The sequence below is a fragment of the Cydia pomonella genome, chromosome 17 (assembly GCF_033807575.1).
Source record: "Cydia pomonella isolate Wapato2018A chromosome 17, ilCydPomo1, whole genome shotgun sequence".
Taxonomy (NCBI): domain Eukaryota; kingdom Metazoa; phylum Arthropoda; class Insecta; order Lepidoptera; family Tortricidae; genus Cydia; species Cydia pomonella.
Window position 1 is genome coordinate 19482303 of NC_084719.1, and position 19349 is coordinate 19501651.

Here is a 19349-nt window from a genome sequence, read left to right on the forward strand (position 1 = left end):
TGGAATAGAATATTAATTCGTATGGTGAAGTATCCACTCGAGATGTCCAGTCAGTCAAGTGTTTGTCTTAGCCCAAGTGGATATGAATGGCGGCGTTTCTCTGAACAATCTAATGTACTGTATATCCAGTATCAGATAAGGATCCATTGAGAAACGCCTTCGGATATAGACTAACGAAAAATATGGACTTGCTTCTCAATGAGACTGTTTTGTGTATGAATAAATATTATGAGACAGTATTACACAACTTGGCCTATTTGGCTTGTATTTTGGGTCGTATTAGACGACGATATAGGTATATTATAAAAACACTTCAATAGATAGAAAACATATGTAGCTCTGGAACAAATATTCGCAATAGTGGTACAAATAAATGTTTTTATTTTTATTTGTACGCTGAACTCTAGATTCTGTGGTAGGGTCACTATTCACTATGCAGTGTCAAGAAAAATACCTGTTAAACAATGTTAGTCATCAGTAACGTTAAGTAAAGCCGGTCAAACACCTTTGTCAGTAGAAAAAGGCGCGAAATTAAAATTTCCTATGGGATGATAAACCCTCTCGCCCACATTTTTATAAGCCGTTTTTTTTTCCACTGACGGTAATGGCTTGACAGATTATAGTTATATGTAGAATTATTAAGATTTAACTTTTTTTATATTGAAATTTCATTCATTTCAAATATATTTTTGAAACAATATAAACAATTTAAGTAGATTCCGCATTTGGGTAGGAATTATAGTGCGGAAGGGGTATGATATGCCTGAATATCCTTCTCTGTCACACCTACACAAGTAATCAAGGCAATACAAAGTAATAACAATAATCAACTCCAAGTAAACGCATTGACTTTTACTTTCAGATTAACCCGCCTACGTTTATAAGTTTTATAACTTAATTCCTCGTATTCATAATGGGCTACATATGGCTAGTAAATGATTACAGGTCTATAACTTTACGAATATGAATTTTGATACTAGTATTTGGGACAAGATAATGATTTTTGCAAATAATTGCAAAAAATATAACGTCATTGTCATGGATTGCACACACGATAACCGTAGGTATACTTGTGTAATATAAAAATAGATTTTTGCTACGATTTTTAATTAAAAACACAAAATCCCTTTAGTACGGAGTGTATGACGATTACTGAAATGCACAGTAATCCCTAGTACATATGTTCGACGTCTTACCTTGAACGTCTGTAACGATCACAAAAGGAAGTTATTTCGATGCTTGCCTATTAAATATTCAATTAACTTTTGAACGCAAACTACTAAGATTTGCATCTTAATATGTACACGGTTACGTAGTTTCTACAATATGTTGTACGTTTACAGCTGTCATTGTTTGAATGAGCTTAAGCACCACGGTTTCTTTACTAAAGTTAGCCATTTTGTATAACGCAAAATGTCGGCGAAAAGGAGCGAAGCCATTTAAAAACCTACGCATTTAAAGTAGTGATCCAATAATTATAAAATGAAGGGACTAAACCGAACCACTTAAGTTACAATAAAAATATTAAAGCCTTATGCTATCATTGTTCGACAATGTCATTAAAAATTAAAAGTACAATCATTTAACTAAACCAAAACGTCAAAAACCGTCGTGTGCCTATCTTCAACATAATTTCCTTTAGCTTTGATACAAAAACGCCGTTTACGTTTGTATTTATGTATATGCTGCAGTATAAAAAAAATGCAACGTATTTTAGGGGCCGACTGTACTTAAAAATTCTGTATAATTATAATACAATTACAAATGAATTAATTATTATTATAAGACAATTGTCTTATATTATTATAATTTTGTTATACCACGTCGGTGGCAAACAAGCATACGGCTCGCCTGATGGTAAGCAGTCACCGTAGCCTATGGACGCCTGCAACACCAGAGATATTACATGCGCGTTGCCGACCCTTTAAAAACGTGTACACTCCATTAAGCACGTGATTAGTCATTTAAATTCAAACGGTATCCATAATTTTATTGTTTTTTAATTGTATTGTATTTTATTGAACTGCGGTCATTTTCCACGTGTAATTATGAATATATACTATGTACCTAATTTTATAAGCGCTGGTGGCCTAGCGGTAAGAGCGTGCGACGTGCAATCCGGAGGTCGCGGGTTCAAACCCCGGGTCGTACCAATGAGTTTTTCGGAACTTATGTACGAAATGTTATTTGATATTTACCAGTCGCTTTTCGGTGAAGGAAAACATCGTGAGGAAACCTGACTAATCCCAACAAGGCCTAGTACCCTCTGGGTTGGAAGGTCAGATGGCAGTCGCTTTCGTAAAAACTAGTGCCTACGCCAAATCTTGGGATTAGTTGTCAAAGCGGACCCCAGGCTCCCTTGAGCCGTGGCAATATGCCGGGACAACGCTAGGAAGAAAGACTATGTACCTATTTACCATTAATATGAATTACAAAATATTATTAGTGCAGGTGCAATCAATTTCCGTCTTGTATTTCAAGTAGAAACTTCCTGACGTCCTGAAGTGTTCTAAAGCGAACGCAAATAGATAAAGTTCAAATAGACCACAACATAATAATATGTAATGTCCTATATAACAGAACAACATGTTTAAGTTTAAACAATACTCGTACGGAACCTTAACGAATCTTCATATTCATAAAATTGATTACACGCGCGTTTTGAACACCTAAAAATTAATGATTCGCAATAGAAACAAGCTATTAAGTAGCAGCTCTGCATTATTAATTTCATTCACCTGTCTGTCGGTTCATTCATTCAAGATTAGTGCTACGTTTTACATTCACAAACAGCGTGTTATAAAGGCATTATAACGCGATTTAAGCCTTTTCTATACGGGAGTGCGGTGTTGCCTCGCAACTCATAATCTGCCATGAACTATGACCGGCCATCATTAATTAGAAACATTGTATTTACAAGAATTCTTTGTTCTTATCACAAATAAATTTTGTCGAAAGTTTTTATCCTTTTATCAATATGTACCGACTTACTACAAACATACATTTTTTATTTTAATTTTAGATTGTCCGACCGAAACTGGATTATTTTCCGAAACCAAAACCGAAGATTCGGTTCTGTTCTAGTTTCGAAACATGATTTCTATGCCGAAACCTGCCGTGACCGAAACTTCGGTCGGACACTATATTTTTAATAAGAATTGAAACATTAAAAGTTGTAACCCAAAAACGAGGAAATGTGAACGTGTCCGTCTACACAGACTTAAATGTCGAGGTTCGCAGTCCTGGACATTTTCTTCTCCAAAAGTTTAATATTTTTTTTTTGTTTTTTTGTATATAAAAAAGCAAACTATTGTTTTATATTAATCTGTTTATGTGCAGTAAAGTGACATACACATTACATATGTATATCAATATAATGAATAATTATATTACACCGATTCATTATTTTTGACTGATCACCCGGTGTGGCCACGCAATGACATTTGCGTAGTAGGTAATTGGCTTGTTAGACATAGTTACAATGATCACTGATGAGGATTGTGAAACTAGTACCTGAATTACACCACAATAATAACATCCGTTTTTTGCCGCCATAATTGTAGTGGCAGAACCAAACACAGATATTCTGTCTCATTAAATTATTATTGTTGCCAGCGATCGTCAGATTATACATTTTATGATATCACTATCTTCTAGCTAAGCTACAAGAGAGTCGACTGAGATGGTTTGGACTCGTAAAGAGAAGACCTCCTGATTACATCGGGAATGTTGCTATGGGTCTGAACATCGCTGGGTCCCGAGGAAGAGGAAGACCCAAGATGAGATGGACAGATACCATAGAAAAAGATATGAGTGCCTGCGACGTAACAGTGGACGACACGTCCGATCGCGCGAAGTGGAAAGAAAAGACCAGGAAAGCAGACCGCACAATCAGATGGGAATAATAATGCTTAGGAGAGTCAGAGAATATAACTAGCTTCTGCCCACGACTTCATCTGCGTGGAATGATGATAATATATAGAAACTACCCGATAGCCTTCCCCGGGCCTAAAACTAAGTCCATACCAAATTCCGTCTAAATCGGTTAAGCAGCTTACAAACATACAGACAGATAAACTTACTTTCTCTGAGGAGGATAGTCCACGCCCGTTCTCCATACAAACGTAGTGTCAAAATATTTTTAATAATGTTAATACCGAGAGAGTAAAATGAGGAATACGTTTGTATGGAAAAGCTGAACTCAAAAATACAAATAGTAGTACAATCGAGGTCAAAGATATGTTTACATATTTCATGTTATTATAAAGAAGCAGGATGCATAAGTGTAAATACATCTTTGACATCGACTGTACCATCGTTTCAATTAATATGATTGGACAGGAGGCGGATAATTAATAAAGGAAACACCAACGCATATCAAGTCATTTATCTTAGTTTTTTATTAATGAGTTATGTACGCTGTTAGAGAAGGCTTCATAACCACTTTAAAGTTTAGTCCAAAAGAGCAATGATTTAATGATTAGTTTTTTTTTACAGTTACCAAATGTTTAATCTGTCAACCGGGTGAAGCATACTTGGTTAGACCAAGCTAAATTGGCGACGATTTTGATAACCCAGCCTGTGCAAGTAAACTCATAATTTCATAGATGTTTGACGTTTACAATAAATGTCTTTTTACTAAGTAGTACAGTCAGCATCAATAGTAGTGGGTGAAATAATAATAAGTATCTGATATTCCGGATAACTATCAAATACAGATCAATCTCTAAAACTAAGTATCTGATATTCCGGATAACTATCAAATACAGATCAATCTCTAAAACTCACGTTCAAAAGTATATCTTTTACAGTCCTAATTATTCTACACATAGAACCATCACTTTTTGTTAATCTGTTACAAAATGGTAGTAGATACTTTTGTCGTGTTGTTTGATCCGTTACTTTTGATGGTGACTATACCAAGTTTAAAAAATCGTCTTGGCTACCTCTTGGGTTTCGTTATTCAAAAGGCATGTAATTTTTAACCGCTGTCTGCATCTTTTTCTAACAACTATATTCGTTAGAAAGAGAGGTAAACAGTAATTCGATTCGAGATCCGTGATTCTGCCGATGACTAAGCTTTGAATGAGCTTGAAATCCTGGGCTAGTTTGCTGCAATATGTTTACGAGTTGACTAGACGATTATTGAAATAGAGCGTACTGACTTAGTTTAATATAACGTACCCATCACTTCCAGAAACGTATGTTCCTCCGTTTATGAGCTATAAAATAATCCAGTCTCTAGCTTTCTGCAGGAAATCAGTCGGCTACATTACATTAGACAATTATAAAGATAAACAATTTAACGGTAATACAATTATAACTGTAAAAGTAGGTTATAGGTAAATCTAGGTAATAACCCACGGTTACCATGGCACGCGTTAAATTTTAATGGCGATTTAACTGCAAAACTAGTAAAGCGTTAATAGTTAATACCTGATTATTGGCTGAAAGGAGAATATAGATCGTGCCATTCACGACGGCGCGTGCCTTGACTCGTATTGTCATGATAATAAAGCTTAGATTTGACAAATCTGCGCGTCATCGTGGATGACACGAACCATAGTGAGCTGGTAGTGACATGATATCATGCCATGCATATGCATGATGTCCTATTTGTGTGTGGCATCATACGGCCCGATTCGAAGAATAATTAAGACACGTTTAAGATCTTGGAAAGACCTTTAAAAGATCGATAACTAAACGACATGTCAAAATTGACGTTTATTTAGATTCCGCTGTGATCCCAATAAGATCTATCTACGATATTTCTAACGTCAAAGTGACATTGCCTGCCTGAATCAAGCTGCTTCTGTCTATTATACGACATACAAACGATATCTAAATGAGAACTTATCGTTATCGTATCTCATTCTTCGAATAGGGCCGATAGTTTAATAAAGAACCTAACACATTCTATGTGTCAAGTAAAAGTTCTTTGTACTATTTACAAAAAAGCAAACCCAAGTAAGCAAAATGCCGGGGAACAGTCAGTAAAATCGATTAAATCTAAATTTTAAATAATTTTATTCACAACAATTTATCAGTTCAACTACTGTAATAAGCTATATAGGTTTAAGAATGCATTACGGTTCTTAAAACAAATCGTATGTTATAAACAATTTTGCGGACATAGAAAAAATATGATTTCATTCCTTTTAAAGAACTAGAAGTACGCAATCAACGCCCACTTTTGATTACTTCCACATCAATGTATAAATAATTAATTAATTTTGAAATTCGCAACACTATCTCACTCATCGATCAAAAGCAAGGCCGCAATATTAAATTACGAATGTGGGCACAAGAGAAGACAAAAAAGCATTTTATTGAGCCGAATGATAAGTATTATTTATTTGAAATTATTATAGTAGGTGGTAGAGAGAGGGTTCAGTAGACGTAAATTAATACAGATATACGAGACTGTGCCACTGCCAAGCTAAGTCAGCAAAGGCTACCCACTATCAAAATACGAACTTCAAACAGATTAAATTGCTATTTTTATGGTCTTCATCATTTCCACTTCAGACTTAAGAGATCAGCATGACTTAATATAAAAATACCTACCTATAATATTTAAAGAGCCCCCTCGACTTCTCCGAGAGTCCATTTAGGATCCTGACCTATAGTCCTCCTCATCGATTTCGATGACGGCGACCTCAGCAATTACGGATTACGCCGATTATGGGCCCTAATGTGGCTGGCCAGGCCGAACTTGTTCTTAAAGACTCTTTTGCAGGTGTTACAATACAGTTGGCCAGACGCGTTGTATGTATACGTGTAAGAGGGGTTCGGTCTCTATTTACGTTGTTGGCGTTTGGTATCTAAGGCATTGTGGGACCAACAGTCAACAGTCAATTCTTCATAATATTTCTCAAAAGGATTAGTGATGAACCCTAAAACGACAAGTCGTAGTTCGCAGCTGTATCCGAATTAATTAAGCAAACACTAACAATGCCAAACAGAAATTTCACTTTTAACAGCATGTGGCCAGCCTGAGCCGAAAAGACGGGATTGAAAGTAAAAGTGCTGCCCATTGGCCGACGAAAGCTTTTTTTGTGCCGATAGTCATTCATAAATTCTGTAAACGTTGTCCCGTCTTTTGTATTTGTGTTTCTTGTACCAGGCGACGCCGGTATCGGTATTGCAAGTTGTTTGTGCAACTAAAAGCACTTAGTGAATGTTACAGTAGCTTGTTGATTGAGTGTTGGTTTTGTCGTTGCTGACAGCGCTTCATTACGTCTACAGTTTGCTGTCCATATATTAAGCCATGCCTGATGTTTAGTGTGCTCATAAGAGTAAGGTTTTGTTAGCGGGGTCTTTGACTAAATAGCAGCTACAAGTGTGCAGATGTAGACCTGTTCAACAGAGAAATCGGGTCGATGGTTCACGCAATCGGTTTTTGCATCATTATAGAATAGATCTGATTAATTGGTGCCATTCAGTTCAAATGCAAACGTGCAGGCGTATGAGATTTCACGTACCGACACTTATAAGATGCATCTTCATTCATATTGTGGAATTAGATTGAAGAGCCAAAGCTATTTCTGGCTTCACTGCGGTAGTGGACAAAATCCCCATATGGTTAATTACGAGTTACACTAATTGTCGCAATGAAGGTGTTAACTACAGATGTGATATTATACAATTTGATCATTTTTAGGTATATATAAGTGTTAGGTGAAGATATCGCGAGACGCTGGCAGCATTTCGGCCCGGAGCGATTTTTTTGCGGCTCTCTGTGGTTAGGCATGCCAACATGGTTCCTTCACATACTAATGTCATTGCACACTGTATGTTGCGCTACTAAGGCTTTATTTTATATAACAAGTACACACAATAACATACCCATTTAATCCTAAAGTATTCTTCCTAGCCGCAGGCCAAATTTTGCCAAAACCAACAGATAAACAAGAAGGATGAACCTAATGTTTCATCTTCAGATTTTTATAGTTAGCTAGTTAGGTATGTTAAGCCCCGCAAGGCCGCGTCGTGATTTATTTGAACTCTTCGTTTATAAATAACTGACAATAAAAATGAAGCTTCGTAGACTAAACATGCATGATGCTTTTGGTTGCGGTTTGATGGTTTATTTGCTTTATGTTTTAGGTTGATTGGCGGTCTTTTCTTATCTTTGAATGTGCCGGGTGCCGTCTCTATGACATCGTAAAAAGTTTAAAGTAAATATTATTAATATTTCAACCGTTTCAGGCTTTTGTAATCTATATTTTTATGCAGCACAATTGCCTAATTGTATGGAACAAACATGAAGTTTAAAATTTTTTAATCATAGAAAAAGGTCTGAGATCGAGAACTCTCTCAGTAGGGAAGAAAATTATAACTTTCATTTAAATTCATTGTTTTCATCACGAATAAAAACTAAATAAAACATTTATGGATATTGTCTAAACTGTCTAAACTTAAAGCATCAAACAACGGAATCCTTATAGTTTCGCCATGTCTGTCTGTCTGTTTGTCTGTCCGTTTCTGGTTTAGTTCAATAACCATACTAGAAAACTGTAATTTGGCATGGGTGTAAAAATCGATCGAAAAGGTCCTCCCCGACCCTAGTGTTTAGGATGCCGAAACCATCCTTGCCTGATTTTTCGAAAGTGAAAAACCGTCAATCAACCTCGATACCTACAAGTGCTATAAAGATACTCCCTTTTCTTTTATGTATAAACATAATACCTATCAACTACCTAATAGGTAATAGACCCGTTCAATGCTGCCTATTGTGACGGACGGGTAAAACCCGACACAGAGCATGTTTTAACTTTAATATTATCAGTTATCACTAAGGATTGGTCCTGAATATTTATAAGTTCTTTCCTCAATAATCGTTAAACTGTCGGTCAGACGGTGGTGACCACAAAACATCAAAGCTTCTGTGTGGGCTGGGCATGAAATTTAACAGTTTGTCCGAACCATGAACCACATGTCCAGGTAGCGCTCTGACCAACACTTAGTGGTCGCGATGTGGTTACAAGCAGTCTTAAAAAGAATGGCAGTCTGGCGCAGACGTATGAGAAACGACCACACGTGAAGTAAAAAAGAGTTACGAATTACGAAGTATTTTATTGACCACTGATTTACTTCCGAGTATTGCCATTGCCACACACAAAGACGTCCTGCTAAAGCCTACCGTGCAGTCTCAGCAAAATAGAACATAATTATATCCAGACATCCGTGAGACATCTTTAAATTTTTCACGTCACCGACTTATTGTCGCTCCCTTCACAACCTGGGCGTATTTCATCATATTTCAAGTTAACATTTTACAAGTCTAAGGCGGCAATACTGACTAAGCAAATGGCGAGGGGCCATTGGTTAAGTGCGTGTCCAACGTACTTAAACCTGTGAAATTTTAAGATAGCTTTACAGTGGGGTTCCAGTTGGGTTGAAGCTCATCATCATATATTTAAGAGTAAACCTCTTGTCGGTGGAGCAATTTCCATGTTTGGCAATCTTCTGCCTTCTCTTTGACAGCCTGATACGACACGACGTTGAGACAGCACAGATAAAGGAACTTACCAGTCCATCACAGGCCGAGAGCGCGACCCTAGATTCGGGCTGGCCCCTAACGGAGCCCGTGTAGTGGCACCCAGTGGCGCCCCCGTGCGGCCTGTGCCGCGTCCGCTCGCCGTCGCCATGCCGCTCCACAACCAGCGCCGGCGCAATGAAGCTCACCGACGGCCTGTGGATAATGACACCAAAATTAGTGCAAAATGATGAATGTCTTGAGCAATTTTTTCGTGCTCAAAAAAGGGAGCGTTAACTGTGTTTAGTGGTGGTATTAGTAGGAGGAAAAAGCGTTTATAAAATTATATATTGTGTATACCGGAAATATAAAATATATAATTTTATAAACGCTTTTTCCTGAAAATAACACATCATGCAAAAAAATTACATAGCATTCAAAATTGATTCTCTGTTAAGTTATAGTTTGGCAAGAGTTGCTTTGTCAGTAGAGCATAGACAAAGAGAATCATACTGTACCAAAAAAAGTGATGAGTATAGTTTTTTTATTCCAGACTATAAAAGAATATATATTTAAAAGTGGAAAAATTACTGTGTTGGGTGAGACTTGAACTCACGGCCTCTGGATATGGTTTTTTTTTTCTAAGCTTAATAGCATCGTTCGCAGACGTTTCTGCATGTTAAAAATTAAAAGAATATATGTCCAACATTTCAACTTCATTGATAAAATCTTAAATATTTCGCCGTCTTAACTAACTTTTGTAATTTTAACAGGTAAGTATTATAATAGCATCATACATTCTACTTTAAAATTCAGCTGAGAGGAGTTAAGCAAAACTATCTAGGATAATATTTTATAATTTAATTTTATATACATATTTATTTTAATATCTACGTGGATAATTTTAACAGGGGTCTGAACGATTGCAACGATTCATTCGTATGACCAATTTTTCAACTATTTATGAAGTGTTGCAACTTAATGTACCACAAAACTATTTCTCCATTTCAGGCATGCCTGGCGTGATTTCTACCCGCTACTTAGATCCTATCTTCAAATAATTCACATTTTCTGCCTTATAATAGTTACCAAGAATTTCAATCCTAGTTCCAGTGGAGTCTTGCACGAGGTACGCAGTTACTTCTGTTACAATAGAGAGTAACTTCTTCAGTGCTCGAGCTACAATACGTCCTTTTACATTGAATTGTGGAAGCAAAGGATATTTTCTTGGCAAATAAAATTAAAGAATCCGCGGCTCAACAACGGTCTTCCGATTAAATCACAGCTTTGGTCTGTATGACACGTAATAATTGATTGCGGCCTCCTCTCAAGCGTATTTAAACATTTAATTTAAAACGCCAATTCACAATAAAATAATCTCAAAGATTATTATGATTAAACCCGGATCTTATCATTGAATACTGTTAAATATTAAGATACAAAACGAGCGCAGAAACACTCAAAGAAATATGTATTTTAAGCTTTAATACCGGCAATCTTTGAATGCATTTGGCAATAAAATTAAAAGGTTGGACAGAATGCTTTCAACTTTTATACCTATGTTATTAATATTTTATCATAATCATTAAACATAGTACTCAATGTTATATTGTCTTAAAAGTGTTAACTTCGAAGATTGGTACTAAGTTAGGCTTATGTCTCGCAAAATGTTTTCATAAAGTTCCAGAAACTGTAGGACTGTATTTTTTACAACTTTTTGTCTGTTTGTAATCAAATCTTGCAAGTTAAATTTGATCCACTTCCCGGTTTCCGATTGAGCTGAAAATTTGCATACATATGTAAGTCGGGTGACAATGCAATATTATGGTACCATCGAGCTGATCTGATGATGGAGACAAGAGGTGGACATAGGAACTCTGTGATAAAACAACGCAACCTAATTGTGTTTGGGGTTTTAAGAATTTGCTCGATGAGTATTAGTTGCCTGTGGAAAGAAAAGTACAGTCAGCGATAAAAGCTTGTACCAAAAATGATTTTTTTTTCAAAAACTTATTTATCGTTTTATCCTTATTCATAACCATGCCGTTTTTAGGGTCATTTCTGTCGGCTATTACCCAGACTCTACGGCCTTCACTGGGCATAAGCTATATTTATGCCAAAGTGCAAACCGTCTATTCCAATACTGAGGTCATGAAACTTAAACAAACAACTGAGTTTCTTGGCTTGTACTTTTTGTCGGGATATCACGTTTTGGACCAGCGTCTCGGTTTAAACACTTTTTAGAAAAAGGTCAGTTCTATGGACAATTCAGTAAAATGTAACGACCTAAGCACAAAAACGTGATGTTTTTGTTATTTAAGGCTCAACTACTGAAAAAATGAATCCCGCGTGCAGCGCGTGTAAGGGTGCAGCGTAAAAAATTTTGATTCTCTTAACTTGGCGATATCATACGATAAAATATGTATGTCTGTCTATTTATTTATGTCTACAAGCAGCTCGTAAATAGACAAATGTAGGTGTTAGTAAACGATAACTTTATTCGCTGTTACGTCGTCGCCCAAATCCAATGTTTAAATTGTAATTTCTCGTATCTTTGTATTTTCATATGTTTTGTAGTTCGCAGTGCCTTGGTAGTAATACTGTAATGCTGTGTAACTAATTTGAGTGATAAAATAAATAGACTATTCGATGTTTCTGCCATTATTGTTTCTTCCTATTCGCGATTTTGCACAATATGAATTCTACACAGACGAATTTTATCACATGCATTAAAAAATATATGTATATATCTGATAGCGACTGTACTTACCTAAAACTTCAGACCTATCGATTTGTTTCTGTAAACTAAGCTAACGAGGAAAAATTGTCGAACGTTGAGTAATGTGCGGCGATAGCAATAAATCTTTCGTTTTAGCGCATATCGGCCAAGGGATCTGACCACTATGGCGACGACCATAAAAAGTAGATGTCGCACAGGGTCAAGATTTATCGAGCAACAGCCTTAGATACCGCGGAATGTACCTAATAAGTTTAAAAGCCTTCGAGAAATGGCGAGGACTTGTTGCTGAATGCTGATTGTCTTTTGGTACAACTCGATTCATTGACCATTTATATTGTAGCTTTATATCGATATAAGAAAAGGTTCTCAGTCTCGGTATTAGTAAAGGGTTGCTTGTACAGATCCGGAGAAACTTTTTTTTCACATCAGCAGCTCAAACAAGGGTAATTTGCTGCTTAAAAACAGTGAGCAAAATCGCATTTTGCTCACCGAGTGAGACAAAATAACATTCAAGTGACCTTTAGATTCGAATGTCATTTCAACGTGCGGGGCCTAATACAAGTTCGAAATATTTGGATTCTATTGTCTTTATCCCTTTCACGTCATTAGCAAAAAGAAAAATACAAAAAAGTGCATACGTAATTCAACGGTATATTGACGGTTTATAATAGACCCCCGAAATAAGTCAGACCGCATCGTTCCAAAACACCCTACGAGTCTTCATTCGTAATAATTAATTAATGAAATAAAAGTTTAAAATTTAATAAAAACACCATATTTTACGTATTTATTATACAATCAAAACAATGAACTTATACTGCGCAATTGTTACGCAGTAAATAATTCTACTTAACTACTTTTAACGATCTCTACTATAGTTGACAAAAAGTAGTATCCGCAATTCGGACCGGATCTTACAAAGTTTTTTTTTTACAAAAAAAAGTTGTCGATTGAACTGTCAATTGATGTTCGTTAATTCATTATTTTCGTATTATTTTATTGAAATTTCTTTCGTTTTGTTTTATTGCGGTAATTAAAGTTAATTGTTAGAATACCTTCAGAAAACATGAGTGAAATAGTGATCCGTCCGTCTGGATTTCATTTTTTCAGGTTGTATTTTTTGATGGCTGACTGACGTGAAAATTTTTGTGTACTACACGAGATCAAAGTTATATTTACATCTCGTGCGCTTTTGAATCCCTTACTACGCTTAAGATTCTAAATTAGATTATCTATTATAGAATCTTTCGCTTGCACGGGACTCAAAACAAGCACTCGAAGAAATATCAAACTTTGCTCTCTTGTTGTACAAATAACTATTACAAGCTTTTAACTAAGCAATGTATGTATGTAGCTATGTTTGTGTAACTTGCAAGTTTGACCCACTTCCCGGTTTCCGACGAAGCTGTAAATTTGCATACATATTTAAATTGAATAACAATGCATTATTATGGTACCATCGAGCTGATCTGATGATGGCGATAGCAGGTGACCATAGGAGTTCTGTGATAAAACTACGCAACCTAACTGTTTGGGTTTTTTCGAATTATCTTGATGAGTACTAGTTGCCTGTTGAAAGACAAGTACTGTCAGGTATAAAAACTTGCACCAAATTTTTTTATTATTATCTAAAACTTATTTATTTAAGCGTAAGCAATTACACAAGACCAGAGCGGTTGCAAGTGCGTTGCTGGCCTTTAAGGGGCATTATTAGAATTAGGTACATTAACAATACTGATAATAAAATAAATTATCAACAATTACAAGATTCAATTGCGTCTTTTATTAATAATTATGCTCAAAAACTGACTGTAATAACAAATTATAAATTTGATCTGAATTAGTCATGGATATGATTTGTCAGTGACAAAAAAAGTCCGGTATCCCTTTCGAGGGTTTTAGAAGGGGTGGTTCGTAAGGCTTTGCTTACCAAAGCCGTTGCTAACTAAAAACCCTTCCATTTTGGCTTTCTAAGCGCTTCATAATACGGCTAAGCTGATACCCGTTCCTAAGCACCTCTAGAAGGGTTCTTCCTCGATTATAAATTATAACGCTTATGCCATTTTCAACTTTCCCTTCGTAAAAATAAAATCAAATATTGCTTATTTTTGTTTAAAGTGAAGGATTGGGTGTCTCACTAGTTGACAGTACAGGTGTCATATTTTTTTTAATTCGGAAGGGGATTTGGAATTTAATTCGTTTTAGCGATATCTCTGAAAGGGTATCCCGTTTCTAGAGCTAAGTCAAATGAACGAGTAAGGAATTCAAAGGAAAAGCCAATAATTTTGGCTCTTCGATAAACGACACATTTCAGATTCATAGCAAAATAATTATTAATTAGGGGTTCAGAGGTTGGAGCCCCAATTACCTCAAAGTCTAGATAATACATATGAGGATCGTTAAATAATAAAATATCTTTATTTTAATGAATTGAATTGAAAATTATTTAAATGAATGTAAACACATTGGTTCCTATTCATTAACTTATTGAACTTGCAAATGAAAATATTCCACTTTAACACATCGACATTAAAAGTTCTATATCAATTTGACCTTATCTGACCATAGAAGTGACTTAATCCATTAACGTCGATAAAAAAAATCACTATCTTAATGGCTAGCTAAAGCTAAGTAGGTACTCTATACTCAAACTTGTCAAAATTGATAGGTTATCAGTGATCAGTAAGCAGTGATGATCAACAATTTTATTTTTATTTGATTGATATTTTATTTATTTATGTGAGTAAACGAGCCTTGGACTGGTTAGTTGTGCCTATCGCTTACAGAGGCACATAATTGTATTATGTACAAATTAGAGATGGGCCGAATGTACAGTTTGCCGAATACGAATATTCAACCGAATTATTCGGCACATCTGTATCATTCTAATAAACCATTTGGAAACGCTTCGATTACTTTAGCAGATTACATGAATCGCTTTCTAGGCAGTTCCCGAGAAACCAACAGATCAAAAAGCACTCACAAACAAATTTCTACACTCTCCAAATAATCAAAATATCCTATGAATTGAACATGTATATGACAACGGGAAAACGTAATCAAAAAGCACTCACAAACAAATTTCTACACTCTCCAAATAATCAAAATATCCTATGAATTGAACATGTATATGACAACGGGAAAACGTAATAGCCCGATGGAATAGTTTACTTGAAAAATTCTGGGGGAGCTTACATTTTACAGTGTTGCAACAAGACAAAATTAATAAAAAAAATTGCCGAACATTTGGCACTTTAAACCGAGTAATTCGGCCGAAAACAAAAAATTGGAAAACTTGCCGAATATGCCGAATACCGAATATTCGGCCCGTCTCTTAGTACTTATGTTTGCTCCTCAAGCATTACCTATAGTGGGGGCTGAAGTGAAAGCAATTGGCACTCTGCTCTTCTGTTCTACGCGATATCGTTTAGCACAATTCTCTCTCTTTGGGTCAACCTAAGCTTTATCTAACCCTTTAGCCACGCAGTCGGCTTCCTGGCTCCACCCCGAAGGAGGGACGGATAAAGACTCTTTCTGATTACAAGTACCAGGTCAAGATTTGTATTATTTTACTAAGTATAACATATTTAATAAAAAAAATGTATCAACCTGCAAACTAACTTAATTATAGCATAGAGCATAGCTGTAGAGCGTGACATCAGTATTTTCCAAAGCCATCAAGCTCACACTATCATCTCCAGTGAGGTCTCGCAGTATCGGATAAATAAATGTTACACAGAGGCGTCTTCGGTCTTATCACTTCCAGACCTTTTTTGTCTCAGACCTAAGAATCACCTTATAGTGGTTCTCTCTTTAACTAGTCAATAGAAGGGAACACAGGCTCAGGGCTGTCGATCGGCAAACACATCGACTAAGCACACAGATAAGGCTCATTACGGCAATTAGTGAAGGTAAACACGGACGCCCCGAATACGTGGACTCGTGTTGACACAAATGTGTGCATCTGTACACATTCATGCGTGTGCCCACATTGCTCACTGCACGGGCGCCATGCTTAACGTAAACCTTATTACCTACTATGTATCAATACCTACTATCAGCAGCTCTAGCAGACTAATAATATATTTTTACGTGGATTTCTCCTGGAGGTCAAATCGAACGTACACTTATATCTAAAATTATCTACCAATAATAAAGATAGGAATATTAAAGTCACGTATGGTTAAATTAGCTGTAAGAAATTTAACTGTAGGTTCGACATTGCACGAATAACAATTTTTTTGCTTCCTAAAGAGAACAATCAGTACATCTAAAAGATGTCAAGTACGAGTATTATCGTTCGCGCGTGTATCTCGCTTGTACTTGTCCGTGCATGTATCGGAGCGAGCGAGACGCACGAGCGAATGAGAACAAAATTACATCATTTTGATGTCAAAATGTAAGTTACAATTGGCCTGCAGAGGTGAATGACAGCAGATAAATCCACAAAGTTGCAATAATTTTAATTCGGCAGATATGCACTATCTCATCACTATATAAATACATATGTTTCTATACTATTCTATTTCTTCTGAGTTTTCATAATTATAATAATATATGTATTATGCAAGATTTTTTTTTTAATTCAAATGTCATTTCTGTTGTTTACAATATCAGTAAAGACCATATCCTTCTATTATATCCTCCATTAAATTTTTAGGGTCATACTTTTTCTGGTCGAAATTTGCCCATCCCTAATTCTTGAATGTTAGACAGAAAAACTACACAACCATATTCGGTTCTTATTAAGCGACGCTCAGAATAAATATATGTGTGTCCTATCCGAGCAATCCCTATGAGAAAAGTTGTCTCCTCAATCAAACAAAACGGTGCAATTATGTACCTACATGTACAAGCTTACAACAATAATAGACTAGCATTTGAATGAACATGCGTAGGTAGTTCAGTAATCTGTTCTTAATAGGTGCAAATAAGCATTGGCACAGGTAACACTTAGCGCGGCGGCTAATCTATTTGTCTACGGACGTAAGTGACATATTTTTGCCGCTAGTGTCCGCTCTTTCTTTTAACAAGCATTAATAAGTCCAATGGGTAATCAGTACGACGTGCGAATTGGATGCAGTGTGCCATGCGCATAACTCATAACTGCCGATACGTCGTCCAGGGGCGGTATCATGGTCGTATTTTTATCACTTGTCATGCCATGCATCACTTTCGCACTTACGTATTTGTTAGAACGTGACAGGTATGATGACAGATGATAAAAAACCGGCCATCTTAGCCCGGCAGGGCCCATTTCTCGAACGGTATTAGAGTAATAATATAGAGCCCATTTCTCGAGTGTATTGCCATGGTAACCCATACGATTTGACCTCAGATCATAGAAAGTACTAGATGGCTGACGGAGGCGTGGCGCGTGTCGCCGCGACATGGCCACATCGTGGCCATACCGGCCCGCCGTAAGACAGTAGCAACTTAGCTGTCATTGAACAATGTGCGCGTCAATTTTATTGAAATGCCGAATTATAGCGCTATTTTGTGTCGAAATAGGAGTGCATCCAAAAACTATAAGGATCATGGAGTTACATAGTACATTTTTTTTCAGGTATTAGTCAATAAAACCACACATTTTAACAAATAAATCCAGTGACATATGATTTTTCTGAGTCAGACCATGTTGTCATACAAACGCGTGGCAATTTGTCTATGTATTCTACATTGACGCTTTGGCATGGAAAACTATTTGTAATGTCCTTAGCAACGGCGCAATGCATTAAACCGCTAACGATATTCACAGGGACATTATTGTTTCTTGGTACGAATGACAACCGCTCCCTTCATTGACGCCGCGAAGTAGAGTGGTGCTCGTGCATATAATTGATCTTTGAGCGTTATCGATAAAAATGTTTGGATATAGTGTATACACACATTAAAAATAATTACTTTCATACGAGAGTAATTATTTTTCAAGTAAAATTTTACAATTATTTTATATGCACTATAATGTTTAATTTAATACTTATTAATTTGGATTAAAAATTGAAAAGGTAAGCCAAAAAATAAACTGATTTAATTAAGTACAATTGTACAAATGTTTTATTTCAGAAATAAAATAATAACAGTATTACATTTATGCTGGCCCCCACACTAGGCATAGCCTGTCCTATGGTGGATAATACGGTTTACAAGTAAAAAAAAAAAAACAATACTACAACTGAAAATAATAATATACAATTATTTAGACTAAACAATTGAAAAAGAAACGGTGGTGAATGGAATTTACAGAGGTACAGTTTACAGTGAGTCAAAAAAGAAATATGTTCATGATTGCAGTTTTTTTCAGTTTCCCTAAAAATCCCAGTATTAACGAAAAATGGATAGATGCTACAGGAAGAGGGCCCTAACTGGTTTATGAGCGAGAAAAGTGTTATTTGTTCGGATCATTTTCAAGAAAAATGTTTCTAGTTACAGTTACAGATAGAATATAAATATGTTTAAAATAATAGTATATTGTATACTTAGTCGATCCAAAAGTTCTATCAGAAAGATTTTTACTGATAATTATGATTACTGTTTCCTTATTATTCGTACATATGATATAAAAGCTTATTTAATGGTGCATTATACTTACTATATAACATGCTGGAATTGCTTTCAATTGGTGACGAAATATGCTATAATAAACTGAAACTTTTTTTAAAATGAAGCGCTCGCGTCTAAGGACAATCCCAAAGTAAACAATTTAAACAAACATTACATCAAATAATGACTGAAATTTAAACCAATTTGATTAGTTCGTAGGCGTACATAGGCTACGGAGACTGCTTACCATCAGGCGGGCCGTATGCTTGTTTGCCACCGACATAGTATAAAAAAAAATAGTTAAGCATAAACAAGCTTTCGCATCATGGTACATGTTTTTTTTTTTAATTAAAAGCTTTGTATTACATTTTATCAGTAAAAACCTTTGTGAGAGAACTTATGGCTCAACTAATATACCTTACACGTACCTTAAAATTCTTAGCTCGTAAATAAGGTCAAAAATTTAAAGGAATATAAATTAAGTCTATGGCAATTATTACTTAAAACAAATATGTCATTTTCAGGACATGTAAAATATCGATAGCTCTATCGAATTGTCCTCACTCTAGTGCCGCCGCTCTAGGC

General features: G+C 35.8%; 1 protein-coding gene across 1 annotated transcript in view; it reads right to left on the bottom strand.

Annotated features, from left to right (window-relative positions):
* LOC133527089 (A disintegrin and metalloproteinase with thrombospondin motifs 7) overlaps positions 1-19349 on the bottom strand; it is a 150870-nt gene that overhangs the window by 58617 nt on the left and 72904 nt on the right. Inside the window, exon 4 of the mRNA XM_061863980.1 lies at positions 9535-9697. Coding sequence (XP_061719964.1) covers positions 9535-9697 — 163 coding nt within the window. The remainder of the gene's footprint in view (positions 1-9534; positions 9698-19349) is intronic.